General features: G+C 38.6%; 1 protein-coding gene across 1 annotated transcript in view; it reads right to left on the reverse strand.

The window, feature by feature from the left end:
- MKS1 (MKS transition zone complex subunit 1) overlaps positions 1-27,547 on the reverse strand; it is a 233,106-nt gene that overhangs the window by 124,929 nt on the left and 80,630 nt on the right. Inside the window, exons 11-16 of the mRNA XM_053706319.1 lie at positions 26,753-26,815; positions 24,972-25,042; positions 24,433-24,502; positions 24,249-24,353; positions 23,430-23,563; positions 18,947-19,029 (exon numbers count right to left, since the gene is read on the reverse strand). Of these exons, the coding sequence (XP_053562294.1) occupies positions 18,947-19,029; positions 23,430-23,563; positions 24,249-24,353; positions 24,433-24,502; positions 24,972-25,042; positions 26,753-26,815 (526 nt within the window). The remainder of the gene's footprint in view (positions 1-18,946; positions 19,030-23,429; positions 23,564-24,248; positions 24,354-24,432; positions 24,503-24,971; positions 25,043-26,752; positions 26,816-27,547) is intronic.

Raw genomic sequence — 27,547 nt, forward strand, 5'->3', positions numbered from 1 at the left:
GCTGGATTTAGTCCAAGCTAATATCCAAGACACTTCTGTCACAGCCTTAGGACTGATAGTCCTACCCTGATGATTGACATACACCATAGTTGTGATATTGTCTGAAAAATAATAAACGTCTCTTCTTCAAAAAGAAACTAACTGAAAAACTCTGAGAAAGCACGGAGTTCTAAAATATCAAATGGTAATCTCGCCTCCTGAGATTTCCAAACCCCTTGTGCTGACAGAGATCCTCAGACAGCCTCCCAACCAAAAAGACTCACATCTGTAGAGATCATGGTCCAGGTTGAAAGAAACGAAGAGACCTGTAGAACTAAATGATGGTGATCTTAACCACCAAATCAAGAGAGATACATATTAGGATTCGAAGATTTAAAATGCGAAATCCTAGAATCCCTGCACCATAATTCAGCATAAAAGACTGGAAAGGTTCTTTCTATTGAAAATGAGCAAAGGGAATTGAATCCAATGCTGTGGCCATAAGACCTAAAACTTCTACGCATATATAGCAACTGAAGGAAATAAGAGAGACTAAAGGTACCGACAGATGGAACCCAATAAAATTGTCCCTTGTCTGATAGAGACAAAGACAGTGACACAAACTATCTGGAAACCTAGAAAAAGGTGACCCTTGTGTGAGGAATCAAGAGCTTTTGAAAAAAAGATCCTCTAACTATGTCCTGGAAGAACAAAGTGAATCATATGAGATTCCGCATCCTCAGAAAATAATCTGAATGAAAACAGAAAAATGAAAATATGCATTTATTGTATCTAATGAAAACAAATAATGCTATCACTGACCAAAAAAAGGCAGAATAGTTTGAATAAAACTCCAAAATCCAGTTCCTAAAAATGGAACTGGAAGAAATACCCCAGAAGATTCCAGGTCTGAGCAGCGCTTGAACCCCACGGGTGATCAGCCATGCTTCAACAGTACCCAAAATATATAGGACCGAAACACACTTAAAGAAAGTGTTAGCCTTACTGGAATAAAATCAAAGAAATTTGGACCGAATAGAACCAAATAAATTTCAAAAAAGTCTTAACCTGCCCCTTGCCAGCCAAGCTGGAATACGGCACGTACATCGCAATTTTAGGGAGCTGATTTCGAACTGAAAAATTTCCAATTAAAAACATGTTACTTGGGAAAGAATTCAGGAATTTGTTCCTTAATAAGAACAACCAAACTAGTAAAAGCTTAAAGTTTTAGTCTTAGAACTCAATCTTGAAGCCCAGAGTAACAGTTAAGAATTGAATCCAATTATAAAACAAATAATTGATTATCTTTGAACAAAAGAAATATGGATTTTTAGAAATCACAAAATTCGTCTAGCTAAAACAGCTAAAGACATAGATTAAACCTCATTTGCGAAAATATTCAATAAAATGAAGACACAAATGAAATTATAAGCATGATAGTCCAGTTAAAGGACCAGTCAATACACTGGACTTGCATAATCAATCAATGCAAAACAACAAGACAAATGCAACAGCACCTAGTTTAGTAAATTTTGTCCCTTTAACAATACTAAAATAAATCATAATCTGATACTTGATCTTAAAGTAAACAGAAAAAATAAAGCAATTGCAACATCATCCAAATAAATCACAGGTCCAAGAAAAGTACCTGAAACTAAATAATTTTCCATAAATAAGATACAACCATCTAAAGGAAAATAAATACTATTTTGCTATAGAAACAATAGCATAATTAGTAGGAGTAGAGATAGCCCCAATAAATTGGAGAACCCTCCAAATTGAATTTAACTGCCGGCAAAGAATATAGTTTAAAACCTTTGAAGAAGGAATAAAAGAAAATTCTCAGCCTATTGCATTCTCTAGTATGAGGAACTGGAAAAATACCTCTGAAAACACAGAAGAATAAATAAGCAGAAATAGTGTTAGCTAGTCTTGAAAAAGAACTAGTTACCTTAATATCCAAAATAATCAACACCTTTTCAACAAAGAACAAATGTACTTTAATAAAAAAAAAAAAAAAGTAGATTTGTTAGTGTCAATATCTGATGAAGAAAATTCTGAATGAGAAAAAACATCATCAGAGAAGGATAAATCAGTATGTTGTTGGTCATTTGAAACTTCAATAAAAAAGAAGTTTGAAAAAGACCTAAAAATTTTATTAGAAGGCACGAAGTCAGACAAAGCCTTTAAAATAGAATCAGAAAAATATTCTTATAAATTTTCTAAATATTTCTTGTACATAAGATGTAAAAAGAATAGCAATATATAAAGCATAAATACTAATGGATTCTGCATGTAAAAGTTTATCATGATAACTTATTACAAACCATAGCTAAAGATAAATATTCATAACATTTAAAATAAATGAACTTAGCTTTGGTAGGACTGAACTCAGTCAACAGGAATCCCTTAGATTGTTTTGAAACAGGAACAGTGAAATCTTGCAATATGTAATAGAAAAAAACAATATTTAAAGCAAAATTATCAAATTCCTTAAATGACAGTTTCAGGAATGGGAAAAGAATGCAAAATAATAAGCTTCTAGAAACCAGAAGCAATAAAAAAGTGAGGTTTAAATAATGTGAGGAAAAAAAGTGGAACAAAAAATACGCCCACATTTTTTGGCGCCAAATATGACGCCCACATTATTGGCGCTAAATACAACGCCCATATATTTGGCGCCAAGTATGACGCCACATCCTCTGACGTCAGAACCGACGCCCATATTTTTGGCGCAAAAAAATGTCTGAATACACATGCGTCAAAAATGACGTTTAAACAGAATACAACTTCCGGCGTCAACTACGGCGCCGGAAATGACGAAATTTTTGCGCCAAAAAAGTCAGCGCCAAGAATGACGCAATAAAAAGAAACATTTTCTGCCCCCGTGAGCCTAACAGCACACAGGGAAAAATTATCAATTGAAAATTTTCAAGGTAAAGAAAAATAAAATTGAATTAAAATGCATTATCCCAAATAATAAAACTGACAGTCTGGATTTTAAAGGAATACTGATTATCCTGAATCATGGCAAATATAAGTTTAAAGACATATATTTAGAACTTTACATAGAAAGTGTCCAACCATAGCTTAGAGTGTCAAAATAAAATAAGACTTACATACCCTAAGACACTCATCTACATATAGTAGACAGCCAAACCAGTACTGAAACGAGAATCAGTAGAGGTAATGGTATATAAGAGTATATCGTCGATCTGAAAAGGGAGGTAAGAGATGAATCTCTACGACCGATAACAGAGAACCTATGAAATAGATCCCGCAGAAGGAGACCATTGAATTCAAATAGGCAATACTCTCTTCACATCCCTCTGACATTCACTGCACTCTGAGAGGAAAACCGGGCTCCAGCCTGCTGCGAAGCGCATATCAACCTAGAATCTAGCACAAACTTACTTCACCACCTCCATGGGAGGCAAAGTTTGTAAAACTGAATTGTGGGTGTGGTGAGGGGTGTATTTATAGGCATTTTAAGGTTTGGGAAACTTTGCCCCTCCTGGTAGGAATGTATATCCCATACGTCACTAGCTCATGGACTCTTGCTAATTACATGAAAGAAATTTTGTTCAAGAAGCTTTCAGACAACTGAAAACTGAATCAGATTATGAAACGTTACAACATGACCCAACCAGGTCATTCCAGCGTCAATTGGTCTCTCTTGTGGACGACGCGGTAGAGCTGGGCTTTATCAATCAGGAAACTAAAATGTATTTACTTGTACAAAACCCAGTTACACCCGTGTTTAACCATCTACCGAAAGTACACAAGTCTATTGAAAATGTCCAAGGGAGACCAATTGTTAGCGGAATTGGCTCACTTACTGAGCATCTTTCAGAATGGCTGGATGATATCCTGCAGCCGATGGCGAGCACCCTTTGGAGCTTTCTGGCTGATACAAAACATGTCCTTAACTTACTCTCTAAAGTGACCTGGCAAAATGATTACAAATGGCTTACAGTAGATGTCAGGTCTCTTTATTCAACCATACCTCATGAAAAAGGGCCTGGAGGCTTTAGAATTCTTTCTCTCCAGGAGATACTCAGGAGTTTATTGAATATATTCTGAGGGTGACCAGGTTTCTCCTGACCCACAACTATTTCCTGTTTAGGGGGAGTTCTTTCTCCAGAGGCGTGGGACGGCAATGGGGGCCAAGTTTGCCCCCTCCTACGCCAACCTCTTTATGGGTTGGTGGTAGTTCTCCCACGTCTTTGGTGAACGAAACCCCTTCAGACAGGACATAGTGTGGTACAGGCTCTTTATCGACAATCTCCTTTTTATCTGGAGGGGATCAAGGGAAGATCTGGAGGAGATCATAGAGTGTTTGAATCAGAACACAGTAGGGATCAGTTTTACTTCAGATGTACAAGAACACACAGTTAATTTCTTAGATATTACTCTGAAGGGTCATGTAGGTCAGAAAATCATGACAGAAACCTATCGTAAACCCATTTCAGGAAACTCACTGCTACTCGCAGCAAGCTGCCACCCAAGGAGAGTCTTCAGAGGTGTAGCAAGAGGGCAGTTCATCCGCTTAAAAAGGAATTGTACTAGTCAACACACATATGAGAAACAAGCGGATGAATTAACAGTTAGGTTACTTGAAAGAGGCTACCAAAGGTCGATTGTGACCAAGGAAAGAAATATGGTTACTAGAATCGACAGGGAAAAACTTCTTGAACTGTCCAGAAATAAAAACATAAATAAGAATAGAAACAGAAACAGGAAGTGGCAGGAACAACCAAATGAGGGCAACAAAATCCAGTTCATAACTGACTATTCACGGCAGTACAATCAGATATGTCAGATAATTGGAAGTAACTATCAACTTCTATTAGCTGATGATGCTTTAAAGGAAACAGTGAGGGAAGGTATACGGTTTACATACAAAAGGAATCGTACGATAGGCAACATAATAGCCCCTACCAAACTTAAACAGGAGGAAACAAGTGGCTCAGCCTGGTTGAGATTAAATGGCACTTTTAGATGCAATTTTCTTTCTTGCAAGGCTTGTGAAAGAGTGATGGTAGGGGACTCATTTAGGTCCCTTGTCACGGGTGAAACCTTTCAAAAAAAGACTGTGCTTAAATTGTCGGTCAAATTTTGTGGTATACTTGATATCATGTACACATTGTGTCCTCCAATATGTGGGTCTAATGACCAGGGAGGCAAGAGTCAGAATAAAAGAGCGCCTGGCGGACATAAAAGCAGGTGTACTGACAACACCCCTGATAAATCACTTTTGGTAATACACCAAAAAGACCCAAGGTTTTTCACATGGACTATTATCGAGAAAGTCCCCGTACAGAACAGAGGGGAAGACAGAACCTGCAAAGTGGGTGAGAGGGAGGCCTTCTGCATCTTCCAGTTGAGAACCAGGGTTCCAGAAGGTCTGAACTCAGAGTTTGATCTAATCAACTTCTGGTAGATGTACATATAATATGATTCCTTCACCCCCCTATTCCAATCCTCCCCCCCTCTCTTAACCCTCCCCCCCACCCACTCCCCCCCTCCTACCATCCCCTCTCTCCGCCTTTCCCCCCTCCCCCCCTTAATAACCCCCTTAAACCCCCTCTCCCTCCCCCCCTTTTCCTTCCAAAACAACATACACTTAAGAATCATTAGAGAAGGATAATAAAAGACAGTAAATCATATGCTGATTTCCCCATACTCATTGACCCTACATTTTGAAAAGCTAAAAGCAAGTGTAATGTAGAATCAGCACAAAGGGACACTTTATACTAGATCTACATTTTTGACTCAAACTGGCGAAATTGCCACCCAAAACATAACGTAACTCTCTCTCTCCCATAGGTAACCCAGCGAAATTGGGGTTAAATATAGACAAAGTGTTGTGATCAAAATAGAGTGAGAGAGGACTGTTCATGATGTTAGTAACATCATGATTTGCAGGCAAACAGTCAGTACAGGTAGCTGGGATGTGAGTAGGAGCTGCGCATGCAAGCGTCTGCAGCAACAATAAGTGGTTAAACTCATACGAGGGAGCTTCACTGACACTCCTCTCCCTATCGCTCATAGCTCAATGTAGCGGAATCTAGTTGAAGGGAACGGATAGCAACGCACGCTCATTGGGTAGGGAGAGAGGAGTGGTCACTACGTCAGGATTGTAAATAAACATTCTGACAATGCAGACAGCGGGGATACGAGTAGCTGCAAGATATGTTTACACTTGCAGCGATAGCTAGTGCTTTTCAGACATTGTTAGTTAGCGAGGCACATTCAGCTATGACTAAGCAACCAAAACGATTAGTGAAGTGGATATATACAACAAAATAAAATATAAAAAAGTTGTCTCTGAAATAGTGATGGGCCGAGATTTAAGCTAATTATGTGAATCACTCATTACAAAGCTTGACACACACTATAGGAGACAGTTTGGTGAAGCATCCAGATTATACAATTTTATTGGTTGGGCTTTCATCGCTATAATTGGAAACAGTGTAGTCACTAGGGAATACAGGTGTCTTGGTCTTAGTATAGAATGTTAGCATTGGTTGAAGTAGGAGGAGGTGTGAGCACCTCAACCAATTGAATCACAGAGGTGGGTTTTTAAACTGGAATCTTACAAACAGTTTTTAAGCAGGCTAGGATTAAGGCAGACCCCGAAACCGCTCAGCCTTTTTGTTCTCTGTTTTTCAATTGCTATTTCTTCACTCTTACCCTGGGGGTTAATTAACCCTTTTGTTAAACAATAAAGTTCAGTTTTTAACTCGCTTTTTTGGTGCTCCTACTTTCTTTATCTGGATATCACTAACGTAGGCAAGGACAATGACTGAAGTGGGAGGGAAGGGATGAGCTATTTAACAGCTCTGCTGTGGTGCTCTTTGCTGCCTCCTGCTGACCAGGAGGTGAATATCCCATTAGTAATTAAGATGATCCGTGGACTCATCGTGTCTTAAAAAAGAAATCCACACTCAGGCATACAAAGCCCTCAACTGCACTGCTCCCCCCTACATTTCAGACCTCGTCTCCAGATACTCTCCCTCCCGTCCCCTTCGCTCTGCTCACAATCTCCTCCTCTCTTGTTACTTCCTCACAGTCCCGTTTACAGGACTTCTCCAGACTGCCTCCCATCTTGTGGAACTCACTGCCTTGCTCCACAAGACTATGCACTAGTTATAACAGCTTCAAGCGCTCCCTAAAGATTCTACTATTCAGGGATGCATACAACCTACTCTAAACCTTTTCTAACGCTATTGCTTTCCCCTTGAACCCCTTAGAATGTAAGCCTATGAGCCCAGCTGTTTGCAGATCGCCTTCATAAGAGCCGACTACAACAGTGCAACTTTTGGCATGGCCCTCTACCCATCTGATCCCTATAAATGTTATCTTGTATAGCGCCTATGTTTATAGCGCTACGGAATCTGTTGGCGCTCTACAAATACCTGATAATAATAATTGCATTACATGGTATATCTAAAGAACTGTTCTTCTGAGGTTTTGGGCCCTGGTGTATTTTCTAGATTTTGTGTTGATTGATGTGGGACATTGCAGCAGGAAGAGTTGCCATATATACGTTTATTTCATTTAGTAGCCATACCGGTTTTGTGTGTACAAACTTTGTGCACTTGCTTTTATACAGTTTATTCACTTTTGAAAATATAAGGTTTTTTGTACTTATCAAAATTTGTAGTTCCAAGTTTTAATAGAGATTATTAGACGATCTTTAAAGAACAGACCTATTTGCATCAGTGGATTTCTAAATAATTATTTTTTTAATTTAAAATTACATTTTACATTAGCTTTGTACACTTTAAAATTCTTTAGAGATTGTCTATAACTAAGTATTATAGTTTAAACCACATAAGATCAATTAATAACATGAATTGGTCTGGGTGTGTAAAAAAAATGAATCTTATTGAAATGTCGGTTAATATTTTTATCTTGAGAAAGGAATTTTGATAGTAGCACAAAGTACATTAATTTGACAGACCGTTTCTATGACTTATCGCATGTGGAAGCAGAGTTTTTGGAAGCTAAATACCCAGAAACATAGGGCTAGATTACAAGTGGCGCTCTAACGATTGCGCACGAGCGATATAAGAATATCACGGGCATAGTTATTTGAGTACATATTAAGAGATAAAAGTAAACACGTTCACTTGAGTGCAATAGAATTTAACACGTGACTAAAAACCTTGCATAAAAGGGTTAGGGCTAAAATAAAAAGTTGCACCAAACACAACAAATTCATTAAAATAAACTGTTACACTCATAAAGCACTATCTGATAAAAAAAAAAGTTAGTCATATAAAATATTAAAAAAATATTTAATAGGGTTCAAAAGTATATGGCCATGTAATTGACTGCAAAGGGCTATACTATATATATATATGGCTACATAAGAGTTCTATAATAATATTCAATAATGTGTTTTACTATGAATTTACAGTAAAAATATCACATTCCAATTCCAACGTTCTTCAAATATAGGACAATGCTATTTTTAAATACATATTTCTGTATATATACATGACATTAACATTATCAGAGATTTATATATATATATATATATATATATATATATATATATATATATACATACATATATATATATATATATATATATATATATATATATATATATACACATACATACATATATATACATACACACACACACATACACTGTATATACACATACACACACACATACATTTATACATACAACAACACACAGAAAACCCGGAACTCACCAGCAGATGCACAGTAATGTTTAAAAGCAAAACTTGGGAAAGTCAGTTACATTTGGCGCCAAAGGATCAAGCCCAGGACCACGTCAAGGTCTCCCCCTTCCTGGGACCCTAAACCAGCACCCACACAATGCATACTTCCAAACAAACCAACTGGGAACCTCCCAGGGTGACACATGCTTTTGTAACCTCCCCTATGTAAATACAAAACACAGGAATGGACCGCATTCACAGACTGGACTGTGTTCACATCTTAAGCCACATCAAACTCCACAGCCCTGAACACTGACAGAAAGCTGCAAAGCTCCCAGCAACCCAGGCAGTTAACCCCAGAGCAGCCTGGGTGTCAGGCCCGCAGGGAAGCATTACAAACATTATCAACACAACACACATAAAACCTGGCACTCGCCAGCAGATACACAGTAATGTTTAAAATCATTATATATATATATTTTTTTTTTAAAATATAAAAAAAATCTTCTATGATAAGAACATTGGAATGTAAAATATGCGTAACACTTTGGATTTTGTGCTAAAAGTGATGGTAAAGTTTAGGATTGTGCTGCACAGTATATTAAAACGTTATTAAAAAAAAGTGGAACTTTCATTCATGAAATTTGGAAATGATGCTTCTTTGATCAAATATTTAAAATTTTGTGATTGTAAACATATCGCCATTCCTCCGCCCGCATCTCCGACTTGCTTTTGCAGACCGATGACGAGAGAGAAAGAGAGAGAGAGAGAGAGAGAGAGCGCAAAAGAGAGGGATGGAGAGAGAGAGAGAGAGAGAGAGAGCAAAAGAGAGGGATGGAGAGCGAGCAAAAGAGAGAGAGAGAGCAAAAGAGAGGGATGGAGAGAGAGAGCAAAATAGAGGGGAAAGAGAGCAAAAGAGAGGGGGGAGAGAGAGCGCAAAAAAGAGAGGGGAGAGAGAGAGCGCAAAAAAGAGAGGGGAGAGAGAGAGCGCAAAAAAGAGAGGGGAGAGAGAGAGCGCAAGAGAGGGGAGAGAGAGCGCAAGAGAGGGGAAAGAGAGCGCAAGAGAGAGGGGAGAGAGAGCGCAAGAGAGAGGGGAGAGAGCACAAGAGAGAGGGGAGAGAGCGCAAGAGAGAGGGGAGAGAGAGGGGAGAGAGAGAGAGAGAGAGAGAGAGAGAGAGAGAGAGAGAGAGAGAGAGAGAGAGAGAGAGAGAAAGAAAGAAAGAAAGAAAGAAAGAAAGAAAGAAAGAAAGAAAGAAAGAAAGAAAGAAAGAAAGAAAGAAAGAAAGAAAGAAAGAGAGAGAGAGAAAGAAAGAAAGAGAGAGAGAGAGAGAAAGAAAGAGAGAGAGAGAGAAAGAGAGAAAAAAAGAGGGGGGAGAGAGAGTGCAAAAGAGAGGGGAAAGAGCAAAAGAAAGGGTAGAGAGAGCAAAAGAGAGAGGGGGTAGAGAGAGAGAGCAAAAGATAGGGGGTAGAGAGAGTAAAAGAGAGAGGTGGAGAGACAACAAAAGAGAGAGGTGGAGAAAGCACAAAAGAGAGCGGGAAGAGAGAGCAAAAGAGAGGGGAAGAGAGAGAGCAAAAGAGAGGGGAAGGAAAGGTAGATGGAGAGCAAAAGAGAGAGGGGGAGGGAGAGAGAGCAAGGGGTGGGACCGCTGTACTGCAAAAAAACATAATTTATGCTTACCTGATAAATTTATTTCTCTTGTAGTGTATCCAGTCCACGGATCATCCATTACTTATGGGATATTCTCCTTCCCAACAGGAAGTTGCAAGAGGATCACCCACAGCAGAGCTGCAATATAGCTCCTCCCCTAACTGTCATATCCAGTCATTCGACCGAAAACAAACAGAGAAAGGAGAAACCATAGGGTGCAGTGGTGACTGTAGTTTAATTAAAATTTAGACCTGCCTAAAAAGGACAGGGCGGGCCGTGGACTGGATACACTACAAGAGAAATAAATTTATCAGGTAAGCATAAATTATGTTTTCTCTTGTTAAGTGTATCCAGTCCACGGATCATCCATTACTTATGGGATACCAATACCAAAGCTAAAGTACACGGATGATGGGAGGGACAAGGCAGGATTAAGCGGAAGGAACCACTGCCTGAAGAACCTTTCTCCCAAAAACAGCCTCCGAAGAAGCAAAAGTATCAAATTTGTAAAATTTGGAAAAAGTGTGAAGCGAAGACCAAGTCGCGGCCTTGCAAATCTGTTCAAGAGAGGCCTCATTTTTAAAGGCCCAGGTGGAAGCCACAGCTCTAGTAGAATGAGCTGTAATCCTTTCAGGGGGCTGCTGTCCAGCAGTCTCATAGGCTAGGCGTATTATGCTCCGAAGCCAAAAGGAAAGAGAGGTTGCCAAAGCTTTTTGACCTCTCCTCTGTCCAGAGTAAACGACAAACAGGGTAGATGTTTGACGAAAATCTTTAGTAGCTTGTAAGTAAAACTTCAAGGCACGGACTACGTCCAGATTATGTAAAAGACGTTCCTTCTTTGAAGAAGGATTAGGACACAATGATGGAACAACAATCTCTTGATTGATATTCTTGTTAGAAACCACCTTAGGTAAAAACCCAGGTTTAGTACGCAGGACTACCTTATCTGCATGAAAAATCAGATAAGGAGAATCACATTGTAAGGCAGATAGCTCAGTGACTCTCCGAGCCGAGGAAATAGCCATCAAAAACAGAACTTTCCAAGATAAAAGTTTAATATCAATGGAATGAAGGGGTTCAAACGGAACTCCTTGAAGAACTTTAAGAACCAAGTTTAAGCTCCACGGGGGAGCAACAGGTTTAAACACAGGCTTAATTCTAATCAAAGCCTGGCAAAATGCCTGGACGTCTGGAACCTCTGCCAGACGCTTGTGCAAAAGAATAGACAGAGCAGAAATCTGTCCCTTTAAGGAACTATCTGATAATCCTTTGTCCAAGCCCTCCTGGAGAAAAGACAATATTCCAGGAATCCTAACCTTACTCCATGAGTAATTCTTGGATTCACACCAATAAAGATATTTACTCCATATCTTTTGGTAGATTTTCCTGGTAACAGGCTTTCGTGCCTGTATTAAAGTATCAATGGCTGACTCAGAGAAGCCACGCTTTGATAGAATCAAGCGTTCAATCTCCATGCAGTCAGTCTCAGAGAAATTAGATTTGGATGATTGAAAGGACCTTGTATCAGAAGGTCCTGTCTTAGAGGCAGAGTCCATGGTGGAAAGGATGACATGTCCACTAGGTCTGCATACCAAGTCCTGCGTGGCCACGCAGGTGCTATCAGAATCACCGATGCTCTCTCCTGTTTGATTTTGGCAATCAGTGGAGGGAGCAGAGGAAACAGTGGAAACACATAAGCCAGGTTGAAGAACCAAGACGCTGCTAGAGCATCTATCAGCGTCGCTTCTGGGTCCCTGGACCTGGATCCGTAACAAGGAAGCTTGGCGTTCTGGTGAGACGCCATGAGATCCAACTCTGGTTTGCCCCAACGATGAATCAACTGAGCAAACACCTCCGGATGGAGTTCCCACTCCCCCGGATGGAAAGTCTGACGACTTAGAAAATCCGCCTCTCAGTTCTCCACGCCTGGGATATGGATTGCTGACAGGTGGCAAGAGTGGTACTCTGCCCAGCGAATTATTTTTGAGACTTCTAACATCGCTAGGGAACTCCTGGTTCCCCCTTGATGGTTGATGTAAGCCACAGTCGTGATGTTGTCCGACTGAAATCTGATGAACCTCAGTGTTGCTAGCTGAGGCCAAGCCAGAAGAGCATTGAATATCGCTCTTAACTCCAGAATATTTATTGGAAGGAATTTCTCCTCCTGAGTCCACGATCCCTGTGCCTTCAGGGAATTCCAGACTGCACCCCAACCTAGAAGGCTGGCATCTGTTGTTACAACTGTCCAATCTGGCCTGCGAAAGGTCATACCCTTGGACAGGTGTACCCAAGACAACCACCAGAGAAGAGAATCTCTGGTCTCTTGATCCAGATTTAGCAGAGGGGACAAATCTGTGTAATCCCCATTCCACTGACTCAGCATGCATAATTGCAGCGGTCTGAGATGAAGGCTCGCAAATGGCACTATGTCCATTGCCGCTACCATTAAGCCGATTACCTCCATACACTGAGCTACCGAAGGGCGCGGAATGGAGTGAAGAACACGGCAAGCATTTAGAAGTTTTGATAACCTGGACTCCGTCAGGTAAATTTTCATTTCTACAGAATCTATAAGAGTCCCTAAGAAGGAGACCCTTGTGAGTGGTGATAGAGAACTCTTTTCCTCGTTCACTTTCCACCCGTGCGACCTCAGAAATGCCAGAACTATCTCTGTATGAGACTTGGCAACTTGAAAGCTTGACGCCTGTATCAGGATGTCGTCTAGATACGGAGCCACCGCTATGCCTTGCGGTCTTAGAACCGCCAGAAGTGAGCCCAGAACCTTTGTAAAGATTCTCGGGCTGTAGCCAACCCGAAGGGAAGAGCTACAAATTGGTAATGCCTGTCTAGAAAGGCAAACCTTAGAAACCGATGAAGATCTTTGTGAATCGGTATGTGAAGGTAGACATCCTTTAAGTCCACTGTGGTCATGTACTGACCTTCTTGGATCATGGGTAGGATGGTCCGAATAGTTTCCATTTTGAAAGATGGAACTCTGAGGAATTTGTTTAAGATCTTTAGATCCAAAATTGGTCTGAAGGTTCCCTCTTTTTTGGGAACCACAAACAGATTTGAATAAAACCCCTGTCCTTGTTCCGTCCGCGGAACTGGATGGATCACTCCCATAACTAGGAAGTGTTGCACACAGCGTAGGAATGCCTCTTTCTTTATCTGATTTGCAGATAGCCTTGAAAGATGAAATCTCCCTTGTGGAGGGGAAGCTTTGAAGTCCAGAAGATATCCCTGAGATATGATCTCCAACGCCCAGGGATCCTGAACATCTCTTGCCCACGCCTGGGCGAAGAGAGAAAGTCTGCCCCCTACTAGATCCGTCGCCGGATAGGGGGCCGTTCCTTCATGCTGACTTAGAGGCAGCAGCAGGCTTTCTGGCCTGCTTGCCTTTGTTCCAGGACTGGTTAGGTTTCCAGGCCTGCTTAGATTGAGCAAAAGTTCCCTCTTGTTTTGAAGCGGAGGAAGTTGATGCTGCACCTGCCTTGAAATTTCGAAAGGCACGAAAATTAGACTGTTTGGCCTTTGCTTTGGCCCTGTCCTGAGGAAGGGTGTGACCCTTACCTCCAGTAATGTCAGCAATAATTTCCTTCAAACCAGGCCCGAATAAGGTCTGCCCCTTGAAAGAAATGTTGAGTAATTTAGACTTCAAAGTCACGTCAGCTGACCAGGATTTAAGCCATAGCGCCCTACGCGCCTGGATGGCGAATCCGGAATTCTTAGCCGTTAGTTTAGTCAAATGAACAATGGCATCAGAAACAAATGAGTTAGCTAGCTTAAGTGTTCTAAGCTTGTCAGTAATTTCAGTCAATGGAGCTGTATGGATGGCCTCTTCCAGGGCCTCAAACCAGAATGCCGCCGCGGCCGTGACAGGCGCAATTCATGCAAGGGGCTGTAAAATAAAACCTTGTTGAATAAACATTTTCTTAAAGTAACCCTCCAATTTTTTATCCATTGGATCTGAAAAAGCACAACTGTCCTCAACCGGGATAGTAGTACGCTTTGCTAAAGTAGAAACTGATCCTTCCCTCCACCTTAGGGACCGTCTGCCATAAGTCCCGTGTAGTGGCGTCTATTGGAAACATTTTTCTAAATATAGGAGGTGGGGAAAAAGGCACACCCGGTCTATCCCACTCCTTGCTAATAATTTCTGTAAGCCTTTTAGGTATAGGAAAAACATCAGTACACACCGGCACCGCATAGTATTTATCCAGCCTACACAATTTCTCTGGTACTGCAACTGTGTTACAGTCATTCAGAGCAGCTAATACCTCCCCAAGCAATACACGGAGGTTCTCAAGCTTAAATTTAAAATTAGAAATCTCTGAATCAGGTCTCCCCGAATCAGAGATGTCACCCACAGACTGAAGCTCTCCGTCCTCATGATCTGCATATTGTGACGCAGTATCAGACATGGCCCTTACAGCATCTGCGCGCTCTGTATTTCTCCTAACCCCAGAGCAATCGTGCTTGCCTCTTAATTCAGGCAACCTGGATAATACCTCTGACAGGGTATTATTCATGATTGCAGCCATGTCCTGAAAGGTAATCGCTATGGGCGTACCTGATGTAATTGGCGCCATATTAGCGTGCATCCCCTGAGCGGGAGGCGAAGGGTCTGACACGTGGGGAGAGTTAGTCGGCATAACTTCCCCCTCGTCAGAATCTTCTGGTGATATTTTTTTTTTTTTATAGTTAAAGACTGATCTTTACTGTTTAAGGTGAAATCAATACATTTAGTACACATTCTCCTATGGGGCTCCACCATGGCTTTCAAACATAATGAACAAGTAGTTTCCTCTGTGTCAGACATGTTTAAACAGACTAGCAATGAGACTAGCAAGCTTGGAAAACACTTTAAACAAGTTTACAAGCAATATAAAAAACGTTACTGCACCTTTAAGAAACACAAATTTTGTCAAAATTTGAAATAACAGTGAAAAAAGGCAGTTACACTAACGACATTTTTACAGTGTATGTAAAAAGTTAGCAGAGCATTGCACCCACTTGCAAATGGATGATTAACCCCTTATTACCCAAAACTGAATAATAAAAGACAAAAACGTGGTTTTTTTTTTTTTTTTTTTTTTTTTTCCAAACAGTCACATCAACTGCCACAGCTCTACTGTGGCTTTTTACCTCCCTCAAAAACGACTTTGAAGCCTTTTGAGCCCTCCAGAGATGTCCTGGATCATGCAGGAAGAAGCTGGATGTCTGTGTCTGTAATTTTTGCTGTGCAAAAAAACGAAAATAGGCCCCTCCCACTCATATTACAACAGTGGAAAGCCTAAGGAAAACTGTTTCTAGGCCAAATTCAAGCCAGCCATGTGGAAAAAACTAGGCCCCAATAAGTTTTATCACCAAATACATATAAAAACGATTAAACATGCCAGCAAACGTTTTATATTACATTTTTATAAGAGTATGTATCTCTATTAATAAGCCTGATACCAGTATCTAACTGCATTTAAGGCTTTACTTACATTAGTTCGGTATCAGCAGCATTTTCTAGCAAATTCCATCCCTAGAAAAATATTAACTGCACATACCTTATTGCAGGAAAACCTGCACGCCATTCCCTCTCTGAAGTTACCTCACTCCTCAGAATATGTGAGAACAGCCATGGATCTTAGTTACTTCTGCTAAGATCATAGAAAACGCAGGCAGATTCTTCTTCTAAATACTGCCTGAGATAAACAGTACACTCCGGCACCATTTAAAAATAACAAACTTTTGATTGAAGAATAAACTAAGTATAAAACACCACACTCCTCTTACGACCTCCATCTTGGTTGAGGCTTGCAAGAGAATGACTGGGTAAGACAGTTAGGGGAGGAGCTATATAGCAGCTCTGCTGTGGGTGATACTCTTGCAACTTCCTGTTGGGAAGGAGAATATTCCATAAGTAATGGATGATCCGTGGACTGGATACACTTAACAAGAGAAATGGCCCGTGTGAACGGGCTTTAGTAATAGTTTTAAATATTTGATCAAAGAAGCATCATTTCCAAATTTCATGAATGAAAGTTACACTTTTTTTTTTAATAACTTTTTAATATACTGTGCAGCACAATCCTAAATTTTATCATCACTTTAAGGTCTAAAGCAGTGTCGGGTTAGCACACATGAAGAATTAGATATCTTAAGGAGCGATCTGTACATCTCCTCCTTCAAATGAGCAGTGATTTGACCCCTAGATATCACATTATTGATTGCACAACTACAGTTTATCAAACCATTATACATCTGCTTGTTTTAAAGTAATAAAAAGGGGAGAGTTTTAAAACCATGTCCCTTGCTTGGCAACAATGCTAAAGATAAACTAAATATTATATATTATATTATATATAATATAAAGCTAATTTAAATGAGTGATAACATGACCTAAAGATGTTATATGGTTTATGCAAATGGTGAATATTTAATCCACCAGGTACCAAGCTCAGATAATTAAAATGGTGAATACTTAAAGGGACAGTCAAGTCCAAAATAAACTCATGATTCAGATAGGGCATGTCATTTTAAACAATTTTCAATTTACTTTAATCACCAATTTTGCTTTATTCTCTTGGTATTCTTAGTTAAAAGTTAACATTTAGGTAGGCTCATATGTTAATTTATTAGACCTTGAAGGCCACCTCTTATCTAAATGCATTTTTAAAGTTTTTCACCACTAGATGGTGTTAGTTCACGTGTGTCATATAGAAAACATTGAGTTCATGCACGTGGAGTTACTTTGGAGTCAGGCACTGATTGGCTAAAATGCAAGTCTGTCAAATAAACTGAAAAAAGGGGCAGTTTGCAGAGGCTTAGATACAAGGTAATCACAGAGGTAAAAAGTATATTAATATAACAGTGTTGGTTATGCAAAAGTGGGGAATGGGTAATAAAGGGATTAACTATCTTTTTAAACAACAAAAATTCTGGTGTTGACTGTCCCTTCAATCCACCAGATACAAAGCTCAGATAAATAAAATGGATTGGTGACTGAGAATCAACCGACATCTCTACAAAAAAAAATTCAATGTTCTTTCCATCTTTTGTCACTTCAAAATGTATGGTGACACAGTCTTAACTTCAAATCAGTCCGCTCAAAACATATCGGATTATGGAGCGGATGCTGTATGGTTTGCTTTTTTGTCTTTTCATAATTGTAACAATGTTTAATAAATTTACAAATTATTTTTCTATCCTATAAGCTGCTACTATTTTTATTCATCATGAGAACTACAGCATCCTCTCCTTAAAGGGACATGAAATCCATTTTTTTTCTTTCATTTTTCAGATAGAGAATACATGTTTAGAAAAAGTTTCCAATTTAATTCTATTATCAATTTTGCTTTGTTTTAGTGTTATTCTATGTTGAAGAGATATCTGGATAGGTAGCGTGCACATGCCTGAAGTACTACATGACAGGAAATAGTGCTGCCATCTAGTGCTCTTGCTTATGTATAACATGAGTAGAGCTTGCTGATTGATGGCTACATTTATACATTAATCACCAAGCAGTATCCAGGTTCTGAACCAAAAATGGGCCAGCTCTTAAAGGGACATTATACACTCATTTTTTTCTTTGCATAAATGTTTTGTAGATGATCTATTTATATAGCCCATAAAGTTTTTTTTTTTTAAATGTATAGTTTTGCTTATTTTTAAATAACATTGCTCTAATTTTCAGACTCCTAACCAAGCCCCAAAGTTTTATGTGAATACCGTCAGCTACCTTCTCCAGCTTGCTCCTGTTTGTGTAAAGTGTCTTTTCATATGCAAAAGCAGGGGGAGGGGGGAGTGTCTTATTTCCCACTTGCAGTGGGCTTTCCAGCTACCTTTTCAACAGAGCTAAACTGAGAGCTTCTAAGTAAGTTTTTAAACAGTTTTATACTGGATTTTTATATCAGTATATGTGCATCTTATTCTTTATAGTAGTGTATATTACATGCAGTTATATGAAAATGAGTGTATACTGTCCCTTTAAGCTTAAAATTCCTGCTTTTTCAAATAAAGATAGCAAGAAAACGAAGAAAATTTGATAATAGGAATAAATGATAAAGTTGCTTAAAATTGCATGCTCTATCTGAATCATGAAAGAAACATTTTGGGTTTAGTATTCCTTTAACAGTTTGTTACTTATCAGTACAGGCAGGGATACCATAGGTAAATTCATCTATATCAAATGCTGAAAAAAAGGTAAAAAATAAAATAAAAATAATTTTGGGTTTAGTATCCCTTTAAGTTTCAATTGTTCTAAGTATTGGGCTTTGGTTTACAGATAGAGATAATATAAAGAAGCGTGTGTGTGTCAAGAAAGTGGTAACATATGGATATCTGATTTCCCTGCAACCCATTTTAATCGGTTGTGTCAAAGAACAATAACAGCTATTTAATATAGAAAAATAAACCTACATAAGCAATTCATCATACATTTTATACTCTGCAGCTGGTATAACAAGTCATTGAAACAAATTAAATCAAAAACAATTGTAGAGCACACTGTCCCTTATAGCAATCCTGTATCTTATCCCAGTCCTCAAATGTAGCATCTAGGTTACTGTCACAACTCACAATATAAAGTAAGCTTGAAATATACAGAGGTGGAGACATATCATACCGTGACTGTTGTATACAGTGGAATCGAAAAGTTACACTCCCAGTTGTTGTAGTCCTAAAACCAATTCGACTGAGGCGCTCACCCTGGGGGTTAAAGAAACACAACACTATATTGAGATTGTGGGAGAATCCTGAAGATTCCTTAAAGGCACATAGGATTAAATATTTTAATAAAGGTATAAGGCAAGTAGTTTATCATGCTAGTTATCTACTAAACACTGAATTTGTGATATTTTGTGTGATATTGATGCTGTCTGTGATTGTCATATGTGGGCTTCCTTACCCTCTGGTGAACTAATTAGACGCTAAAAAGGTCAGAAGCAGTTGGCCAAGACAGGAAAAGCAGAGAACACCACCAGTTTCCTGACAGTTTTAGAAAAGTGATTGGAATTTGCTCTAAAGTTTCTGTTGATGCTGGAGAGGAACCTTCTAAACAAAGAAATACACTGGCAATTTATATAAAACTGAAGCTCCTATCATGTGAAATCTCATTGTATTCTCAACTGTTTCTTATCTGATGTAACAGCTATTAAAAAGGGACACTTGAGTCAAAATTAAACTTTCATGATTCAGATAGAGCAAACAATTTTAAACAACTTTCCAATTTACTTTCATTAACAAAATGTGCGCAGTCTTTTTATTTTACACTTTTTGACTCGCCAGATCCTATTGAGCATGTGCAAAAATTCATAGAATATACATATATGCATTTGTGATTGGCTGATGGCTGTCACATGATATAGGAAGAGTGGAAATAGACATAAATTTGTCAGAATTTTTTTTTACTACTCATTTGAAGTTCAGACTAAGTGCTACCATTGTCTTTTTATCATCCATTTGTTGATTATGCAAATATATTATATTTACTGGTCCTTTAAGTGTGTGATAACACAGTGTCATCTAAAGAATTGTAAGGACATCTCTTATTAAAAAGGGACAAGAAACATTTTGGGAATGTAATTTAAACTAAGTTATACATAGTAAAACATTATGGGCTGATTGCGAGTAGAGCGATATTTATCGCTACCGTGCTAACTCCGCTAGAAGTAAGATTTTTGCACGTATCGGGTAGTATGCCTTTTTTGTTGCACGCGTTTTACAAGTTAAAAGTAAAAAGTTTTCACTTGCCCGCTAAGCCAACGTACAAAAAAAGCCAAAGTTAAACTATTGCGATCACGTTAACAATTTCCCCCATGGCAGTAAATGTAACAAGAAAAGTGGAAAAAACCTAACACCCTACTCGCGCGCAAACTCTATCGTGCTTTCTAAAGTGCGCTAACCTGACATGAAAATATTAATATTTCACATACCAATGTTCTTCCCATAGCAAACTCATAATCTGGCTCTATGTTTTTATCATTTATTCTGTCCCCTCTTCTTGTAATTTAAGTTTAAAAATTAAATTGTAGGTTTTTCCACATTAAAGGGACAGTCTACTCCAGAATTGTTATTGTCTAAAAATATAGATAATCCCTGTATTACCCATTCCCCAGTTTTGCATAACCAACACTGTTATATCAATATACTTTTCACCTCTGCGATTACCTTGTATATAAGCCTCTGCAGCCTGCCCCCTTATTTCAGTTCTTTTGACAGACTTTCATTTTAGCCAATTAGTGCTGACTCCTAGGTAACTCCACAGGCGTGAGCACAATATTATCTATATAGCACACGTTAACTAACGCCCTCTATCTATGAAAAACTGTCAAAATGCATTCAGATAAGAGCCAACCCTCCTTTAAAAAGCTTAGATGGACAACTGTAAAAAACAGAAACAGAGGCGCCACATGTGTAGATCAATGGATACCACAAACCCCAAACTGGACAAGATACAGGGTACTCACAAACATAAAGGCACTCTTGTGTGCCTATTAGGAGCAGGCTGGTATTCTAAACAGCAAACCAGCTGGCTGTGTGAACGAATCCCCGTCGTGGTGTCCTGAAGCAGTGGATATCCTGAAAGGCAGCCCTTGCCTAGATCGTTTCCTATAGGTTGGAACAGGGGAGAAAGGCAAAGCTGGGAATACCACAGTTCAAAGAAAAGATTATCTACAGCTTCAGCTCAGCTGTCAGGAATGAAGAATCCGTTCCGTTGAGCTAAATTTTACGTTTTTTTATGCAACCAGTGAAATTAGTCTAGCTACTACTAGATCAGATGAATATCTTCTCTTCTGTCTTCTAGTCGTCTAGACCTGGGTAGTAAATCTCTTTTGAATAGATACACACAGAATCCTTGCTGGCTTCTCTTGCCGTTGCAGACTGAGAGCTCTCTAGACGACTAGAAGACAGAAGAGAAGATATTCATCTGATCTAGTAGTAGCTAGACTAATTTCACTGGTTGCATAAAAAACGTAAAATTTAGCTCAACGGAACGGATTCTTCATTCCTGACAGCTGAGCTGAAGCTGTAGATAATCTTTTCTTTGAACTGTGGTATTCCCAGCTTTGCCTTTCTCCCCTGTTCCAACCTATAGGAAACGATCTAGGCAAGGGCTGCCTTTCAGGATATCCACTGCTTCAGGACACCACGACGGGGATTCGTTCACACAGCCAGCTGGTTTGCTGTTTAGAATACCAGCCTGCTTCTAATAGGCACACGAGAGTGCCTTTATGTTTGTGAGTACCCTGTATCTTGTCCAGTTTGGTGTTTGTGGTATCCATTGATCTACACATGTGGCACCTCTGTTTCTGTTTTTTACAGTTGTCCATCTAAGAAATTACATCACTTGTGAAGTGAAGACCGAGAGCTGCCTTCTTCATTTATTCCTTTCTCATACGGACTTATTTTGGGACTGTACATTTGCACCGCCTATACTGGACACCATCCAGTGCAACGTGTGTATATATACATATATACAATTTTTTTATATTAATCATAATAACTCTTTTAATTAAGTTTGCATTTTATTTTAATAATTTATTTATTAATTCTGTATTTTAGTTTTGCTCTTACCATAACTTTTTAAGGGTTTTTTATAAATATTTACACTAGGGTCACCCACACCATCTGTTAAATAAGCGCCTCCTATAGGTTATCTGTGACACACTGTCACAGAGTTTCCAGTTCTCAGTAGTCCTTTAAAAAGCTGAATGATCAGTGAAACGTACGTCGGAAGTTTACGTTGCACATTTGCGTGACGCCATTGGAGGTGGGACTTTTTGTTACTCAGACTGGTTGGCCCCATAATCGGCAGTGAAGCGCTTGGTGAGAACGTTTGTTCAGCCGTAGATCGGACTAGATGGTGAACTAGTCCATTTGTGTACCCCTGTGTTTGTTCCGTGCTGTGCATTTTTATATTGTATAAATTTGTTTTTTATATACACGTTAGTGATTTACTTGCTTATTATCCTGGAAGTGAGTAATTATATCAACTGCCTGCATCCTGAGAGCTCAGTTATAGCTCTAGATCACGTGAGTAAGGTCCAGTAGCACCCTGTTACTTAACACAACAGTATTTCACTATAGAAAGTCTCCTTCTCTTTGAGGTCAATAATTACCCTGTTGAGCTTGAATCTAAAGAAGCCGCACCTTTACCATCTGTTCAAATCCTGAGAGCTCAGTTATAGCTCTGTTGAATGTGAGTAAGGTTAATTTAGTAAGGTCCCATTACCTATTTAGGGTTATGCTATGTTTGCCTTTTTCTTTTGAGGTTATACCTGGTAGAATCCACGAGTCAAATCACCAATTGCTGTGACTAAGAGCCTATTGTAGGTTTGAAAATAAAGGTCTTTTAAACAAAGATTTCTTCTGGTGGCTGGAGTGCTTTGGATGTATGACTATTTGGATTGACAAAATTTGGCAAATCTTACTCCGTGCCCCACAAACAGGTGTGCTGTTCTCCTTCCCTTTTGATTTTCACTACATTTGAACTATATCATTTCTACTAATACACTGTGTTATATTGTTACATTTTTTTGTGTTTGTACTTTATAGCACAGCAGAGTGATTAGAACACATTTTTTGCACTTTATATAATCTGTGTGTGTCACTCACTGAAATGAGACTTCAAATAGGGTTTAAATGGAGGTACCAAAAAAGCCCAAAATTGGCTCAGCATTGGGATGAAAAAAGGCTTAGCAGCCAAAATGGTAAAATACAAAGCACATGTGATCTATGTAGCCACTTGGAGGCTGTATTGGACAAAGAGGGAGGCCTTTTACCTGGTCTATACAGCCAAATATTGAAGCTAAACTGTGTAAAAAAAAAGCTGCATGGTAAGGACAAGATAAGGTTCCCAGCTAAAGAAATATTCACATTTATATAACATAAATATGATATGCAAGCATAATGTTTCTGCAAGTGATGTTTTAAAGGCAATGCATCACTCACACGTCTGCTTAGCTGATGGAATATAACATATATGGATGTGAGTACCTTGAAGTGTTAGTTGTAACCTTATGCTTTTGAACATTACAATATTTTTCTGCCTTAAATATAAAAACAGGAACACAATACAGATATACTAGATATCCAAAACAACATACCTGGAATGTTCCAGGTATCCTGGCATAAGTCAAGTCCTCCAGTTCTGGTGATCCCCCAATAAAAAACCTTCTAAGCTCTGAGACTGTTCCCATTTCTAGTGGCCTCCATGTTTGAACAGTTATGGTATGCATTCCTGAACAGCAACAACATAGCTTTATTATTCTTTAAAAGGACATTATACCTTAGATTTTTCTTTGCATACATGTTTTGTAAATGATCCATTTATATAGCCAATACAGGGTTTTTTAAAATATATAATTTTTCTTATTTTTAAATAACATTGTGCTAATTTTTAGACTCCTAACCAAGCCCCAAAGTTTTAGGAGTATACTGATGTATACCTACTAGAGCTTGCTCCTGCTTGTGTAAAGGGTATTTTCATATGCAGAGGAAGGGGGAGTGTCTGCTTTCACTGGGTGTTCCAGTCAACCTAATCAAAAGTGCTAAACTGGGAGCTTCTAAGTAAGTTTTTAAAAGGTTTTATACTGGATTTTTAGATCATCATCTGTGTATTTTATTCTTTATAGTAGTGTCTATTACATGCAGTTATATGAAAATTGGTGACATTTAACATCAATACTAAAAGAAGACTTCAGTTGTGTGCTCCACAATATAAGAAAAAGAAGAAAAAAAAAGAAGCCTTTGTATCTACAACCTCAAAGAACGAATATCGCTGAATTAAAACAATATGTGTATTTAATTGTCATCTTTTTTGTTTAATGGCCAAAACATTCATGGATCAATATACTACACTGATGCTATGTTACACAATCATTGCAATAGTTTGTGGCATTCCATTGATGTTTTTTCTCACGTACCTGGAGTTACTGGCAACACAATAGACCCGTATCCTTCAACTCGATATCTCTGCCAGAAATCCAGAGAAAGAACTTCAAAGTACAGAATAGGCCACTGAGGGATCTCTGAAAAATAATGAACAGTTAATAGTCTTATATAAGTACTTCAGACGAGACATGAAGTATCTCACTTCTGGAAGCTCACCCTCTGATTCTGCCTCTTCAGACAATAAGGCCTCAAAACTGAAAGGATAACTGAAGTGTGCAATGCTTTCCTAGAGAAAGTGAGAAAACACATGGAAAACTAGAGATAAAACAAACATGACACACACAAATAGAACAATATTCCCAATAAAGGTAAAACAATATATAAAAAAAGTCAGACTGGAACAATTATGAATTGGGAGTTAGGAATATGTGATAGATAAACTGATACAAAGAATTGTTCCCACTATTCAATGGGGTATAAATACAAAACTTATTATACTTTAAAACAGTTATGGCCAACTTCCTAGCACATGGGGATTGTGGATCACGATTTTAGAAACTGTAAAAACTGCAAATAAATGTATGGCTATTAAACAAACCCATAATATGTTTCCCACAATTGTGATTACCCCCAAAAAACTAAATTTTAGTGTTGCATTTATCTGGGGCCATACAAACTAGAGCCTAGGGCCACCAGTTGTCCATCACGGTTTTCAAAAATGAATTAAATACCAACAACAACTGTAGGACTCTTACCCTTCCATGTGATTTTGATTTACAACTTTGTGTTACTCCTGAAAGCTCCTGGAAAGCTGGGCTTGACCAGTCTGTAAGGAACAATTTTTTTTTTTTTTAGTTTAGTTTTATACAGTATTAACATCAAAATACTAAAAATGCTTTTGACCTTACTCGTCTAGCAATGGTGATTACCTTGTAGCTAAGCCTCTGCAGACTGCCCATTTTTTTTTTTTTTTGACAGACTTGCATTTTAGCCAATCAGTACTGACTCCTAGGTAACTCCACAGGAATGAGCACAATGTTATCTCTATGGCACACGTGAACTAGTGCTGTCTAGCTTGTAAAAAAAAATCAAAATGCACTGAGATAAGAGGCGGCCTTCAAGGGCTTAGAAATTAGCATATGAGCCTATCTAGGTTTAGCTTTCAACAAAGAATACCTAAAGAACAAAGCAAAGTTGGTGATAAAAAAAAATTGGAAAGTTGTTTAAAATTGCATGCCCTATCTGAATCATGAAAGTTTAATTTTGACTAGACTGTCACTTTAAAAACATGTAAATTACTCGATTTTCTCTGGGGCACAGCCCAGGGGAGTGCCATTGGTAAGAAAACTGTATGGACGATACTCAGAGGATTTTTAATCCAAGACTTCAGCAGGAAACTCCACCTCCAGACCCCTTGTGGCTATAACGACAAACTTTTAAACATATGGCTACCTGCAATACTGGATATAGATACTCAAGCAATAAAATACACATTTTGTTACATTTAAGTGGACCTATGCTGTGCATGGAGCACGTGTACATGTTCCTTGTGCACACTCATTTAAACATTGCACCTGCTTGGTCAAATGCATGTATATGCCAAACTTTAAGCAAATGGTGTCTTAGCTAACAAAATATGTGTTCTTTGAGCAGGCGAAGTGCATGCAGGTGCACGGGGCAGATGTACGTGTGTTCTGTGTACAGTAAAAGTTGTGCTAACTTTTGTTAGAATCATTTCTGCTAATATACAGTAGGTGTAGTGCAAAACATGTCTATTTAAACTGTAATACATTTATGTGCATTTAGTTTTGCTTTTTCCCCCCTTTAATAAACTCATGCCTTCCTTTTGTCATTTCATATCCTAATGTTTGTGTAAAAGTGTTTTATGATCCTTAGAATCACATTATCAAGGATAACATGCATTGCTATAACCATCAGTGATGTCACCATCATAACTTTATTCACAAGTCTCTTCTGTGGCTGTGATAAACGTTTATGCTTCGTTCAAAATCTCATGGTTTCTGGATTGATGACAGTTTTCACAGAATAAGAAAAAGCGCACATCAGGAAGGCAGTACCTTGCAAGTATTCTTATGTAAAGTACTCTAGGTATTAGTGGGTTTTCCAGTTCTAAAAACTTTATGTACACATGACAGTCTTCATAGGCCAGCCACATACCTTCCCTAATTGGCTTCGCTAACATAATAACCATGACCTGCTGTGTCTACTCCAGATGCAAGTCAGGATTGGCTACTTCAAGCAAATCAAGTGGTGGGTGGAGTTTAGCTATTGAAAAACAACTGCAGCAAAAAAGGTGTTTATCCATTGAAAAGATGTTCACATTCACCTAGTATGTTAATTTATTGCAAGACAGCAGAAACATTTTGTAATTACTAGAGGTTTACTGTCTGTATACTGCTGATATATTTTTAATCCAGTAGATTAAAAATTGATTCTATTACAGAATAAAATGTGACACTTTAAAGAGATTAATATTACAGCTAGAACAATGCATTTTACATAATATCACACTTACATTTTGGCAGCTCCATGAAGAAATGAACATAAAGATTATCAAACTCATACTTCTGAGCAGAGACTGGAAAAAAACAAGATAGTTCAACAAAGACTGAAAAATGATTTGATAATTAGAGTAAAAACAGAAATCAAACCCAGTGCACAGCGATCCCTTAATACCTTAGCTCATATCCCTAGACAATACTCATCAGAAATCAACTCAGAACCCAAAAGGGGGTGGGGAGAACCACACCTCCTTACCCGTATATACACTTTATCAGGACCTCTACTCTTAGTGACTGGACTTGTACAAGACAGATATGTCCTGAGTGGGATCCTTCTGCACAGGTTGGATAATAATCAATTATTTAAAAAATTGAGGGGGTGGGGAATGTTTAATATAATGTTTAATATATTGGTCATTTTTCTATCTTAAATATATTAACACATATTATTGGCTTTCTAGTTCTCAAAACTGTGAATTTGTATCTGCAGAAATAACATGCCCCTTCTTCACAGTAAAAAATGTTATAAAATAAACATAAAAAATTTCAAATCCACCAATATGATGAGAGCTGCTTACATCCTATTGGCTGATCTGATCAGCCAATTGAATGTAAGCAGCTCTCATCCTATTGGCTGATTTGAAATTTTCAGCCAATAGTAATGCAAGGTAACCCAATATAAAAGGGGTACCTTGCATTCAATCTTCAGTGAGCGGTGGACGATCGCATGAAGAGGACATTCACGTTGCAGATGACCCCGCGCCGCGCCTCCGACATGAAGAAAGTAGATGGGCCTGTGATGGATGAAG

Source organism: Bombina bombina, chromosome 3, assembly GCF_027579735.1.
Source record: "Bombina bombina isolate aBomBom1 chromosome 3, aBomBom1.pri, whole genome shotgun sequence".
Lineage (NCBI taxonomy): Eukaryota > Metazoa > Chordata > Amphibia > Anura > Bombinatoridae > Bombina > Bombina bombina.